Source organism: Chaetura pelagica, unplaced genomic scaffold (genome assembly GCF_000747805.2).
Source record: "Chaetura pelagica isolate M959 unplaced genomic scaffold, ChaPel_1.0 scaffold116, whole genome shotgun sequence".
Lineage (NCBI taxonomy): Eukaryota > Metazoa > Chordata > Aves > Apodiformes > Apodidae > Chaetura > Chaetura pelagica.
In genome coordinates, this window is record NW_009953655.1 from 3,449,762 (window position 1) to 3,461,591 (window position 11,830).

The following is an 11,830-nucleotide window of genomic DNA, read 5'->3' on the forward strand; positions in this document are numbered from 1 at the left end:
TAGAGGAAAAAAATCAACAGCAAGCTTAAATGATGAGCATGAGAATCCGTGTTCTTTTACTTCTAGTGTATGCATTCTTAATTGAAATGGCACTATGTTTATTTTTTTCAAGTATCTACCTGTACAGAGAGAGGTTGGTGGATATAGTCCTTAAAATGCTAGCGAGTTAGCTAGAGTGAACCTTGAACTTTTTTTGTTACAAGGACAACCCTACTTAAAGCACTTGGGTGAGCTAAATGACAGGAACAATAACTGCCTGTGCAGAGCTCTGGGTATGAGAGGAAGGGGGAGTGGCTTTTTCTGGTACTGTGTCATCCTGCAGTGATGCAGTGAGAAGTTGCTAAAAGTGTTTCTTGGCTTGCTAAGTTGATCTGCTAAATTTTCACATTTAAAAAAGTGATCTTTAAGAAAATAAATCTTAGTTATATAATTTCAAATTGATGTCTGAATCTGTCTTGCTACAGATGTAATAGATCAGCTCATTAACAGCTTCAGCTGGAGCTGTTTGATGCTTGTGGCTGGGGGGGGGGTTGGCACAGTAACTCTATTTGTATTATCCAGTCTTGCAAGTCTTGGTGCTGAGTTTATGGTGACTGCTGGAAGAGGAGCATATAGAACTTATTATCTAATTTTGGCTATCCAGTCCTGTATAACAGATCTTATAATTAAATTGAGCTGTCCTGAGGTTTTGGAAATCTTGAAGGAATTGTAATTGATGAGTGTCTCTGAATGTGCAGAACATACAACTGTTTTGTTGACCTCCATTCTTGTGCACCACTAACGTGATTTATGGTGTATTCAAGACAGAAAGCTTTGCTCTATTTCTGCTACCCATTCTTACAGTTCAGGAAGTAAACTCTCAATTAAGTTTTCTAAGTAAGCCAATAGTGTGGAAATCTTTAGCCTCACAGAAGAGGTTTGTTCTTAGAAGAAAAAAATAAAATGTTGCTGCTGAATCATGAGACTCCTTCCATAGCCTTAGTAAATTTCTGCTGTGTGATTTTGTTTGTAAACACGACTCTCCTGAGCTGGGCTGTGTTGATACTGATGAACCTATCTATAATGATTTAAGGTGATTTTACAGTGGTGAGTTTCCCTTTAGGTATCCATTCTCAAATTTCTACTTCAGAAGTAGCTTCTGAAGAGGTTAAGATTTGAGCCATTAGCAGCTGGAACATTTGTGCCTTATGTGTACTCTCTGAATTATGTATAAAGAAAGCCTACTGACAATGTTGTAAGATTCTGAAAATTAAACCATCTAAATAGGCCTAGACAGACTGGAGGAGTGGGCTAGTAGGAACCTCATGAAGTTCAAGAGAGAAGTGTAAGGTCTTGCACCTGGGAACGCATAACCCAGGAGTGCAGTTCAGACTGGGATCCACCTGGCAGCCCAGTGGAAAGGGACCCGGGGTCTTGCTAGATAACAGGCTCAACATGAGTGAACAGTGTGCTGCAGCAGCAAAGAAAGCCACCAGGATGCTGGGCTGCATAAACAGGGGCATCACCAGCAGAGATAAAGAAGTTATCATCATCCCACTCTACTCGGTGCTTGTCAGACCATACTTGGAGTATTGCATTCAGTTTTGGTCCCAGCTCTACAAAAAGGATGTGGACAGGCTGGAGAGGGTCCAGAGAAGGGTCATAAGGATGATTTGAGGGCTGGAGGACCTTCCATATGAGGAAAGGCTGAGAAGACTGGGTTTGTTCAGTCTTGAGAAAAGAAGGCTTTGGGGAAATCTTGTTATCATGTTCCAGTACTTAAAGGGTGGCTACCAAGAAGATGGAGACTCCCTATTTACAAGGACTCGCATGGAAAAGACAAGGGCTAATGAGCACAATTTGCTTCTGAGGAGATTCCAGTTATAAGTTATACACAAGAAAGATTTCTCACCATGAGGTCAGTCAAACATTGGAATAGTCTCCCAAGGGAAGTGTTAAATTCCTCCCCCCCGCCCCGCATTGGACCGTTTTAAGTCTCCGATAGAAAGGATGCTGAGACAGAGGCTCTGTCCTGTGTTGCCTTTGAGGTCTGATACTAGATCATATGAAATGTAGTAATCCTATAAATCTGTTCCTTGGTATCTTGATAAAGAAGTGTGAATGTTTCATGTGGATAAGGTGGTCTTATGTGTATTACTTTGGTCTTATTTTCACCATAATATTCAAATTTAAGTGTTGGGGTTTTTTTTATCTGGATGGGTTTTGTTAATTTGTTTCTATTTGGTTGGGTTTTTTCTTCTGTGATGGCTGCTCTTTGGCACTTAAGCCACTTGTAGCCCAGGAGAATCTCTGCAACATTTTATGTTTGGAGTAATGTCAGGTGCTTGCTCCCCCTGTATTTTTAACAGTTTCCAAAGATACTTTGTCAACATGCCATTGCACTTGGTTGTACTCAGTGTTATATGCAAAAAGCAACAAGTCTTGTGAAACCTTCTGAGCATTTTACATCCAAAACTGTTGCCTAGTGAATGCACCAGACTTGGTTTTTGCTTTCAACAGTGCAGGCAACAGGTTCTATTTTTTAAAAATTCTAGCAATTTGTAATTTAAAATAAGCTTATAGGAAATTTATGTCTTTATAATCCTCACCAACATTTCCCAGCCTTTTTAAGTCCAATTATTTTTTCCAATTTTATATCTGAAGAGAACAAAGGAAAGTGTCGCTGGGTTTTCTTGATGAAATAAACTTAGAGATAATCTAATGGCCTAAGTTCTTAATCTACCTCATATGTTGCTTAGTCTTGTTCATCCTCCTGCTATGTACAAAAACCTACTTTGCCTAAGTTACTTTCAGTTTCAGTTGTAGCTGTTAGATAAAGATGGTAGCTTGTCTTTGAGCAACTAGTCTGAAAGTGCAGATGTGCTAGGTTTAGGGATAATTCTCTCCCTTTTCCCCTATTCAAAAAGTTCAGCTGAGTAAAACAGGATCTTTCCAAGAATGTTGGTAAAGCTGGCAGAAAAGCTTTCTTCCTTACCAGGTGAAATGAAATCTAAACCCTAAGAACAGTGGGGTGAAGTGTGCAAAGAGAACTCGCATACCTGGACACAGAATGTTATGAAAATGGCTGCAGAAGTGAATCTTGTACTGAGGAAGCAGAAGACAGAGTCAGTTCCTGGCTTCTCTGATAGGAAACAAACTCTGACCCTTAGTCTTCAATACCCCTGTTAAAAACGTAAGGCTATTCACCCACATTTGCAAGAAACTCTTGAGAAATTATATATGTAAGTTTAGATTTTTAAAAGCAGCTTAAAAAGAAATATCTTAAAAAATCAGCAGTCCGAACTGCTTAGATTCTTATTAGGGGAGGGAGTTATGCATAACAGTTCTGAAAATTTCATTTACTATGACAAGAATCTGCCTATGGGCTCACTGATCACTAGGTCTGGCTTAGAACAGAGAGTCTTAGTAAAAAAACAAAACAAAAAACCCAGCAAACATCTTGTCTTCCTTTGTAGCTTTGGCAATTCGGTGGCAGTTTTAAAATTAAAGGATGGGAGAGAATTGAGTGCTCTATTGTATTGCTTAAAACTATGCATAAGTAGATCTTGCCGGCTTAGTAAAAATACCAGCTTTAGCATAAGGATTTTTCTCAAGCATGTTTTGGTTTAATATTGTCACAATTCAGTGCTAATGGATCTCTTAAAGTGATTGAAGAAGTTTAGAGGAACCTTAAGGGGGGAAAAAAAATCAGCCTAGCTTCCTTTAACTCAAAGTTGTGACTGACAGCCAGTGCCATTCCATCCCGCTGCGGTCTTGGTGTTTCTTAACCTGAGGACAGGGCAATAGCCTGTGTGCTGGTCTTGCAGTGCAGATCAAGGTCAGTATCTGGAAGACAGTTCTGCAGTTCTTGTTTAATGTATTTGGTTTTTTTCCTGGCCCTTCTGCCATCTCTCCCCCAGCTCCTCATTGTATGTTGGATGCAGGATAATTGGACCATGAGCAAGCTTTAAAATGTCAACTTCAGTACCATGTCAGTTACTCAGAATTGCCTTTATCCTTGCTTTTCACCTCTTCCCACTTAGCAGTTTGCTGTTTGGCGAACAGTGGCATGCACAGCTCCAGCTAATACAGAGTAGCTACTGTAAACTTGTATTCTCTTACAGATCCACAAGTATTTCTAAAAAGAAAATTCTTTGCTTTACTTGTTTTATATTCCTCTCAAGCTGTTTGTCTCCTACCTCTCTGAATCTGGAGATGGGTTGGCGGAGGGAAGTATTTACCATAGTGTTTTGCTCTCTGAAGATGGCTGCTTATGATACAATTCCCAGTGGTTCCTGTCCATACCAATCAGTTATTTTCCAGTTACACTTATTTGGGATTCCTTAGTGTTTTTCTAGTTTGCTAACAAATGAGTGTAATTTGGTGTTTAGTTTATGAAATGGGTAAGAATAACCAAGGCCTCAGGCCCAACTGCAGGTGGCTGAGGCTCTCTTACCAAACTCTGGGACTTTCCCTCTGGCTTTGTACAAAAACTGGAAAGGGAATCTTGAAGATGTATCTAAGAGAAGAGGTATCACAGATGGGTAATGTTCTCTTTTTTTTCTTATAGGCTTGGAAGAATATTGTTCTCAGAGCCTGAGAAATCTGGACTTACAAAGTGCTTACTACCTAGAGGAATATAAAGCGTGGATAATTGTCACTTTCTTGCAATCAATTTTATGGTATTTGTACCTCTTTTTCTGTAGTTTTAGAGCAAGAAACACCATGAGCACCGTAAGTATTTTAGTACTGAATGCAACCCTGATTCTTGAAACATCTTGTGTAAATGTTTTAAGGGTTTGTAGTAATTACACTGGAATATAAGCATATTAGAACTTCATGTTCTGTGATACTCATGCTTTTTAATCTCTGTAGGTGCTAGCAGTTCAGAAATGTTTAGAATATGAGCAAAAAACCTTAGGTCAGACTGACTCCACTGGTTGGCTGGAAGCATCTGACATAATTGTGAGCTGGTCTTCTCATTTGCAAGCCACCCTGATATATTTTTCCTTTGTGACCCTACTGGTGAGGTATATATGGGGTCATGTCTTTTCACAGGATCACAGAATGGTAGAAGTTGGAAGAGACCTCTGGAGATCAGGGCCCCCTAAAGCAGATTACACAGGAGCACCTCCAGATGAGTTTTGAATGTCTCCAGGGATGGAGACTGCACAGACTCCCTGGGCAGCTCAGTTACCCTCGGAGTAAAGAAATGTTTTCATATATTTAGGTTAAACCTCCTATGTACAAGTTTGGGATCATTGCCCCTTGTTCTGTCACTGGACCCCACTGAGAAGAATCTGGCCCCATCCTCCTGACACCCCCTTTAGATATTTATAAGCATTAATGAGATCACCCCCTCAGCCTCCTTCTCTCTAAGCTAAACAGACCCAGCTCATGCAGCCTTTCTTCATGTGGTAGATGCTCCAGTCCCTTAATCATCTCAGTGGCCCTATGCTGGGTTCTCTCCAGTAGTTTTTTTGTCCCTCTTGAACTGGGGAGCCCAGAACTGCACACAGTGCTCCAGATCAGGCCTCACCAGGGCAGAGTAGAGGGAGAGGAGAACATCCCTTGACCTGCTGGCCACACTCTCCTTAATGCACCCCAGGATGACATTGGCCCTTTTGGCTGGGAGGGCACATTTGCTGAGATGTGTTCAGCGATGACACGCTTTTGTGTGTCCTTGTGTGCTTTCATCGGTGCTGCAAATATGAGGGCCATGTTAATACTAGTTCTAGAGAGGACAAAGCCTTAGTATTTTCTTTTAGACCCAACGAAAGCGCCGTGGAGGAGCAGTTAATTCTAGGCAAGCTCGGAAACGAAACAGGCTGGTGGCTTCTACCACAGAAATGGCTTCAGAAGCAGAGCCAATAGAACTTGAAGAAAGTGGTAAGCTTTCTTTTTAACTTGTTAAGAACAGAAATTGCTTTGGGAGGGTTGGGGTCCCACTTACTGTGTATTTTTTGCCAGTGTCTAGGTCCTGTATTGGGGAGGAAGGGAAATGTCTAGTTTTAGGTTGCCTCTAGGATGGCATCTATAAATCTATTGATTGGTTACTGAGGTGCAATACATTCACCAGTGGTGACACATGGACTGTGTAAGAAAGGTATTCAAATGCTGCTCAGATATCTGAATGTCTGGTCTGATGAACCAGGAGTCACTGCATCTGCCAGTACAGATAGTAGGAAACTAAGTTGGGTAACTCCCAAGTTTTAAGAAGATAAATAAGTTTGTCATTAGTCATGCCCCTTTGCTTAAAGGAGAGGGAGTCTGTACATTTTTTACAAATATGTTTCAGAATTTTAGAAGTCTCATTTTAAAAGCCTTCTAAATGGATATATAAACTGTCTTCTGAAATCCTAGGAAAGATTAAAAGTAACTGTTCGTCTCCAGGTAATTAGATTTTTCAGTTTTTGAATTGAAACGTTTTGGGTTTTTGTGTTTTGACTGTGAAAGTTTGTAATACTTATGACACATGAATATTTACATCATGGTACTGTAAAGTTATTATATCCCATGTGATTCATGTTTTATTCTGTGGGATAAACATTCTCCCATATTAGATGAACTTGCTGTGTACCTCCCACAAGCAGTTGCCTCACAACAGAACTGTATGAGACGCTAAGCTGCTGTTCCTCCTGCATTGCGACATGCAGAAGACAGTGTCCAGGTCATGCTCTACATGGACTGTTGAGGGCAAAGCTTGAGTGAAATGTTGGATACATACCTCAAGAGAGGAGGCAGAGGGCAAGGGTGAATCATACCGCAGCCTATTGTATAGTGGAAAGGAGGTTTATTCCTTTGTGATCTCTGATCTTGATTCTAATATTGTGTTTTGAAGCTGGTGAAGAAGTAGTAGATCTCACATGTGAGTCGTCTGAACCTGTAGTTGTTGATCTAACTCACAATGATTCTGTTGTGGTAAGTAGAGAATGGTTCTCTTATCTAAATCTTGCTGTCAAATTTGTTTTGTGTTGTGTTCCTTGATAGAATTTAGCTTTATGGATAAGCTGTAAATTCAAAGTTGACTTGTCAGTATGTGAATGCCATGGGGTACAGGTCAACACTGAAGGTGCTCTGGAGGTGCACCTGCAGATAGCGAAGAGGGTATTTTAAAAAAACCTTTTTGATCCAGAACATGGGGACTATATATATATATATGTGTATCAGTCTTGTGTCATGTGACATAAGGTGATGCAATTTAAATTTTAAGCCATCCCAGAGATACCAAAGTTATAGACCAATGATCTCAATAAAGTGAGGGATGGAACAGTATATGCAGTTTTCAGCTGCCAAATTAGTTTAACTTTCTCCTGTCACAGATGCCAAGTGTGACCGCAGTTGACTATGGTATGATCTAGTTCCTTTATTACTCCAAGAAGCCTTAAAAAAAACACTTTTTGTTTTTACTGCTTTTTTTCATGGTATAATAGTATTCAGTGCAGGCCACAATGTATTTTTTTAACCTGTTATAGGATGCCACTGCTGCTGAGCAAAACCACAGAATGGTTCTGCTAGGATTGTTCACCAGCTTTTGCAAAGGAAAGGCCTGGAATTTTACCACATAATCTGTGTTACTCCATCTCTAGTTCCACCAAAGACAATACCAGCTTTGCAGCTGTTTTGTTTTTCTTCTTCTTCAGCTCTTAGTCTGATATGAAGTGTTTATGGATCTCACACCTGAATGTGCCTTTTTGGGAGGGGATAACAGGGGAAGAAACTCCTTCGGCCTAAATCAAATTAGGGTTCTGAAACTGAGGAGTAGGGAAGAGGGTATGCAAGAGGGTCATCAGCTGCCTGCATTTCTATCCCTCTGCAGCAGCATGAGCAGAAGCAACTCCTTATTTCAGAGCAGCAGCTAATTTACTACTATATTTAATGTTATAATCAAAATAAGAGATTCTGCCATTCTTGGCTTGTTTTGTTGTAAGTGCTTATAGCTAAGCTGGTGTTCATATCACACTGAAGTCTAATTTTATTTTCTTTTCTCTCCTTTATCATATATGTTGGTGCCAGATTGTTGAAGGTGAGTTGATGTTTTACAATTAATAACAGAATTGTCCACTTAGAATTTTTTTCTTTTCCAAGGAACATGAGCAGCATGGATTGGAACTGTGTTTACCAAAAGGCAAAGGATAGTGCCAAAGTATCTGGCCAGTCTGTCTCAGAATGGGTCCTGTCTGTATTTGATAGTCACTGTCAGAGCCTGTTAAAAGTATTTGAATTTAAATAACATCAAAGCTGCTCAAAATATGTTTTCTTATTTTCCTAATACAGAAGTTCTATAAGCCCAAAGTTGGTAATAATTTTAATTAGCACCGGAATGTCTGCTTTGAATAAGGAAATGTCAAAAGCATTTTTTAGTCTTTATTGCAGTGAAGGAGCTAAAGAAGAAAGTTATTTGTGGTTATGGTATTCACTTGCATTATCTAGTCTAACACACTCCAGATGTAGTACTAACAAGTATTAACAAGTGTGGATTTTTTTGTACTTTAGGTGTTGCGATTGTTATAGGTATAAATAAGTTAATTTTTTCACCTTTCATACCTTGTTCTGATTGTAGTATCTGAGATGTATTAATATGTTGTTAGCTGTTTACTTAGTATTGCTTTCTGTGTTCTGAATGAAGCAAGGGCCAGTCTATGACTAACTTACCAAAATTAAATGACAGAGAATCAGCGACAAAGGAGAAATCTCAGGCTAAGGAGCCAGCGGCAGTCAGACAGCTGTGTTCTGAGCAGTGATGATGAAGATGAAACGAGAGATAACGATGTGTATGTGACAAATAAAGTGTCTCAAGAATTGGGACCACTGGAAGATGAAACTGCAAGTTCGAAGTATGTATGCCTTATCCCCTGCCAAACATGGAATTTTTCTTATACATACAGGAATAAGTTATTTTGCTGTAGCTGGGCTTATCTTTGAAGTCTTAACTTATTCTTGTTAGTTCCCACTATGAGCAAGTGCAACATCCCATTTTGCAAGATGACTAAATTATACCATTTGTACTTCAGGATAAAAAGCCAGCCCACGGCAGACACAGAGCTTTTCATACAGCCTTATACCACATACCTGTGAGTATGGCAAGGAAGGAGATTAGTCACAGGCCATAGCTCATGTGTTGCACTTCTCATGCAAAGCCCTAGTAGTGATGTTAGGTATGGAAATATTTTCAGTGGTGTAGATGAGGTTTGATATCCTGAGATGGGCAGGCAGCAGCCTGGCAAATTCCTGTAAGAAGTATTATTGACTGACAGGTTTTTGACACACTGTGCCACTTAACTGCTTCTCTTGAGGCAGTAACCATTATTCCCAAGGTATATTTGCAAGGTGACTGTGGAGGTAATACTGTTAGGGCCAGTTTTTGTTCTGTGCTGTGTATGTCATGGAGTTTTAAGTTTGGATTTGAGATGGGCTAGGTGCCTGCATGGTAAAGACCCCATTCTGTGGAGAAACAGGAAATGCCTGCTGGAGGAGCACACCTTTATGATAAAAAAGATGCAATGCATTAGACTAATTCAATGAAATCAGGTGTCCATGTGACTAGGAAAGACAAAAACCATCCCATTTGTGGTAGAAATGTTTTTTTGAAGTGGTTGGTTGGGGAGGAAATAACGGTTTTAATAAATCTGGTGTGCTTGGAGCCTTTTATACTACTGGAAGGCAATATAGGAGAGAACTTGAATATCGACGATTTGGGTGTCAAGTCTTAAATATGACACCTAAAGGGCTTATACTATTCTAAAATGTAGTGCATGTTGCCAGTGGATTGTAGGGTTTTAAATTTTGTTTTTAGTATATAGATGAATAAATCCCACAAATCAGTTAATTGCAAAAAATATTTTTTTGTTCCTTCAATCTCAAGCTTCTTGGTTAAAGAATGTGGCTTCTTAGTCTGTTTAGGTAAGGCTGGAACAACTCAGTGCTGCAGCATTTAGCATGGACAAGAAGATGCTGATGCTGAAGATTGCTACAGAGCAGTCTACAGTGTTACTCTGTAGTGTTAGACTGCTCTTATGTGAAGGTTAACATCATTTGTAATTAATTACTGAGGTGGTATTATAGCTGTTGCATAAAGAATTTGAGTAGGAAAACTGGGAGAATTATTTGAGTTAAATTATGTATGGGAAACTAGAGGTAGATGTTAGTAGTGCTCACTGCTTGAATTTAAGATTACAGGGTAAAGGATATCTCAGGCTTTCTGTTTGGTTTAATAAATTACAAATAGTTGCTTAGCATGGGCAGTGACATAGTGAAGTAAGGTGTCTATGGTAAAGACTTAGGAAAGCACCTTACTGTGATTGTTTAAAATAGAGATGAATGTGTAAATATAAATGGCAGGAAGCTCTTTCTCTTTCTGGTAGAGCCCTGTTCAGCACTGAGGTGTGACATGTTCCTTACACAGAGCAGCCATGTCTGTTACTGCATGTGCCTGCAGTACAGCTGTCCTGGAGGGTGAAGGCAGGAGAGATGCATCTGTAAGCACTGCAGCCAATGAGTCAGCCTTTTTTCTTCTCTGAAATATACATTTATTTTTTAGTATTTCCTCATATTAGTTTGCCCCTGCTACATTTTATAAGGAAGGAATGCTTGGATTAATATGTTGCTGAGCTGTGATGTTGCCAAATTAGAATGGAGGTGTTCTGATTTCTGACAGCCTATTTCACTTCTGGAAAGAACAACTAGATGTTCTTGGTTTTGTTTTTGTTACAAAACTGTTCTTTATGACCAGTTGAAGATGAATGCTGCCAAACGCATGCTTCACAATGCTGTAGGCTGCTGTTAATTGCAATAATAGAGCAGGGTGACTAACTGCACTTTGCCCCTGATGAAAACCAAGACACTGTTTCCTTTCCACCCTCAATGCATGGTGACATTAATGGACAGGTGTTCTTTCTGATTTTGTTCTTTCTCCCACTAGGCCGTCTGGTACCGTTAGCTGTCCCATTTGCATGGATGGCTACTCAGAGGTAAGGGTCCCCACGGCATCACTTTGTTTTTTGTGGGAGGGAGAACGAGGCAGAGGGTGAGCTGTGCAACTGTTGGGTTACATGAGATGCTACAGACAACTGGCTTCAAGTGCAGACCTTCCTCTGAAGGTCAAACTAGTGTGTAACTCAGTCATTTGAGCTTGTAGCACCAAGTCATTTCTTAGTCGTGTACGTAGACGGAGAAACACTTTCTAAGAGGGCACTGAAGGCTCCTGGGTTCCTTATTACTCTAGTAGTCATGTATTGAATACAGGTACTCCAAGTCCTCTTTGCCTGGTGCCAAGAGACCAACACAGTTGAGTTCTTTACTCCAAACCCTCCAAAATCCTGTTGTGGTTTCTTCTCTTCCAGATTGTGCAAAGTGGACGACTGATTGTGTCGACCAAATGCGGCCATGTCTTCTGCAGTCAGTGCCTCCGTGACTCCCTTAGGAATGCCAACTCTTGCCCAACATGCAGGAAGAAACTCACTCACAGACAATATCATCCCATTTATATATGAATACTTCACTTCTACTTCTCAGGACAGACTCAACTGGATTTTTTGGGGGAAAATGTCACATTGTCAGTGCTCTGAAGATTTAAAGAGCAGCAGGTTGTGCACACTTCCATTTAAAACTGTGTGGGTTTTTTTTGGTTTGTTTTTTTTGGAGAATACCTTGTACATGTATAGACAGCTTTTTTTTATGGTCCAAGCTGCTCCTTGTTATGTCCCTGACTATAAAGTTAAATTTGAGACTGTCTCTAAACTAGACCAGCAGCTATTTTCAGTAAGGAAGCAGCTCAGCTAATCCATTTGCTTCTAACTTTTTAATGTTTAAATAAGAGGGGTCTGAGTGTTTTGATATTTCTTACTCTTTC

General features: G+C 40.0%; 1 protein-coding gene across 2 annotated transcripts; it reads left to right on the forward strand.

The window, feature by feature from the left end:
• Positions 1-4,551: 4,551 nt before the first annotated feature.
• On the forward strand, positions 4,552-11,605 carry RNF4 (ring finger protein 4). Of its 2 annotated transcripts, XM_010000253.1 has the most exons (7): positions 4,552-4,713; positions 5,748-5,868; positions 6,821-6,900; positions 7,996-8,005; positions 8,651-8,816; positions 10,901-10,949; positions 11,322-11,605. In XM_010000253.1, the coding sequence occupies exons 1-7, from the start codon at positions 4,705-4,707 to the stop codon at positions 11,469-11,471; spliced, it is 585 nt and encodes a 194-aa protein (XP_009998555.1). In that variant the 5' UTR covers positions 4,552-4,704; the 3' UTR covers positions 11,472-11,605. The 2 variants fall into 2 exon arrangements, with proteins under 2 accessions (XP_009998555.1, XP_009998556.1); XM_010000254.1 differs by lacking the exon at positions 10,901-10,949 and having other exon boundaries at positions 4,556-4,713; positions 11,322-11,471.
• Positions 11,606-11,830: the final 225 nt, after the last annotated feature.

Coding starts and splice junctions, on each gene's coding strand:
- RNF4 (XM_010000253.1), top strand. Junction 5,869..6,820: donor AATAGAACTTGAAGAAAGTG/GTAAGCTTTCTT, acceptor TGTGTTTTGAAG/CTGGTGAAGAAGTAGTAGAT. Junction 8,817..10,900: donor GATGAAACTGCAAGTTCGAA/GTATGTATGCCT, acceptor TTCTCCCACTAG/GCCGTCTGGTACCGTTAGCT.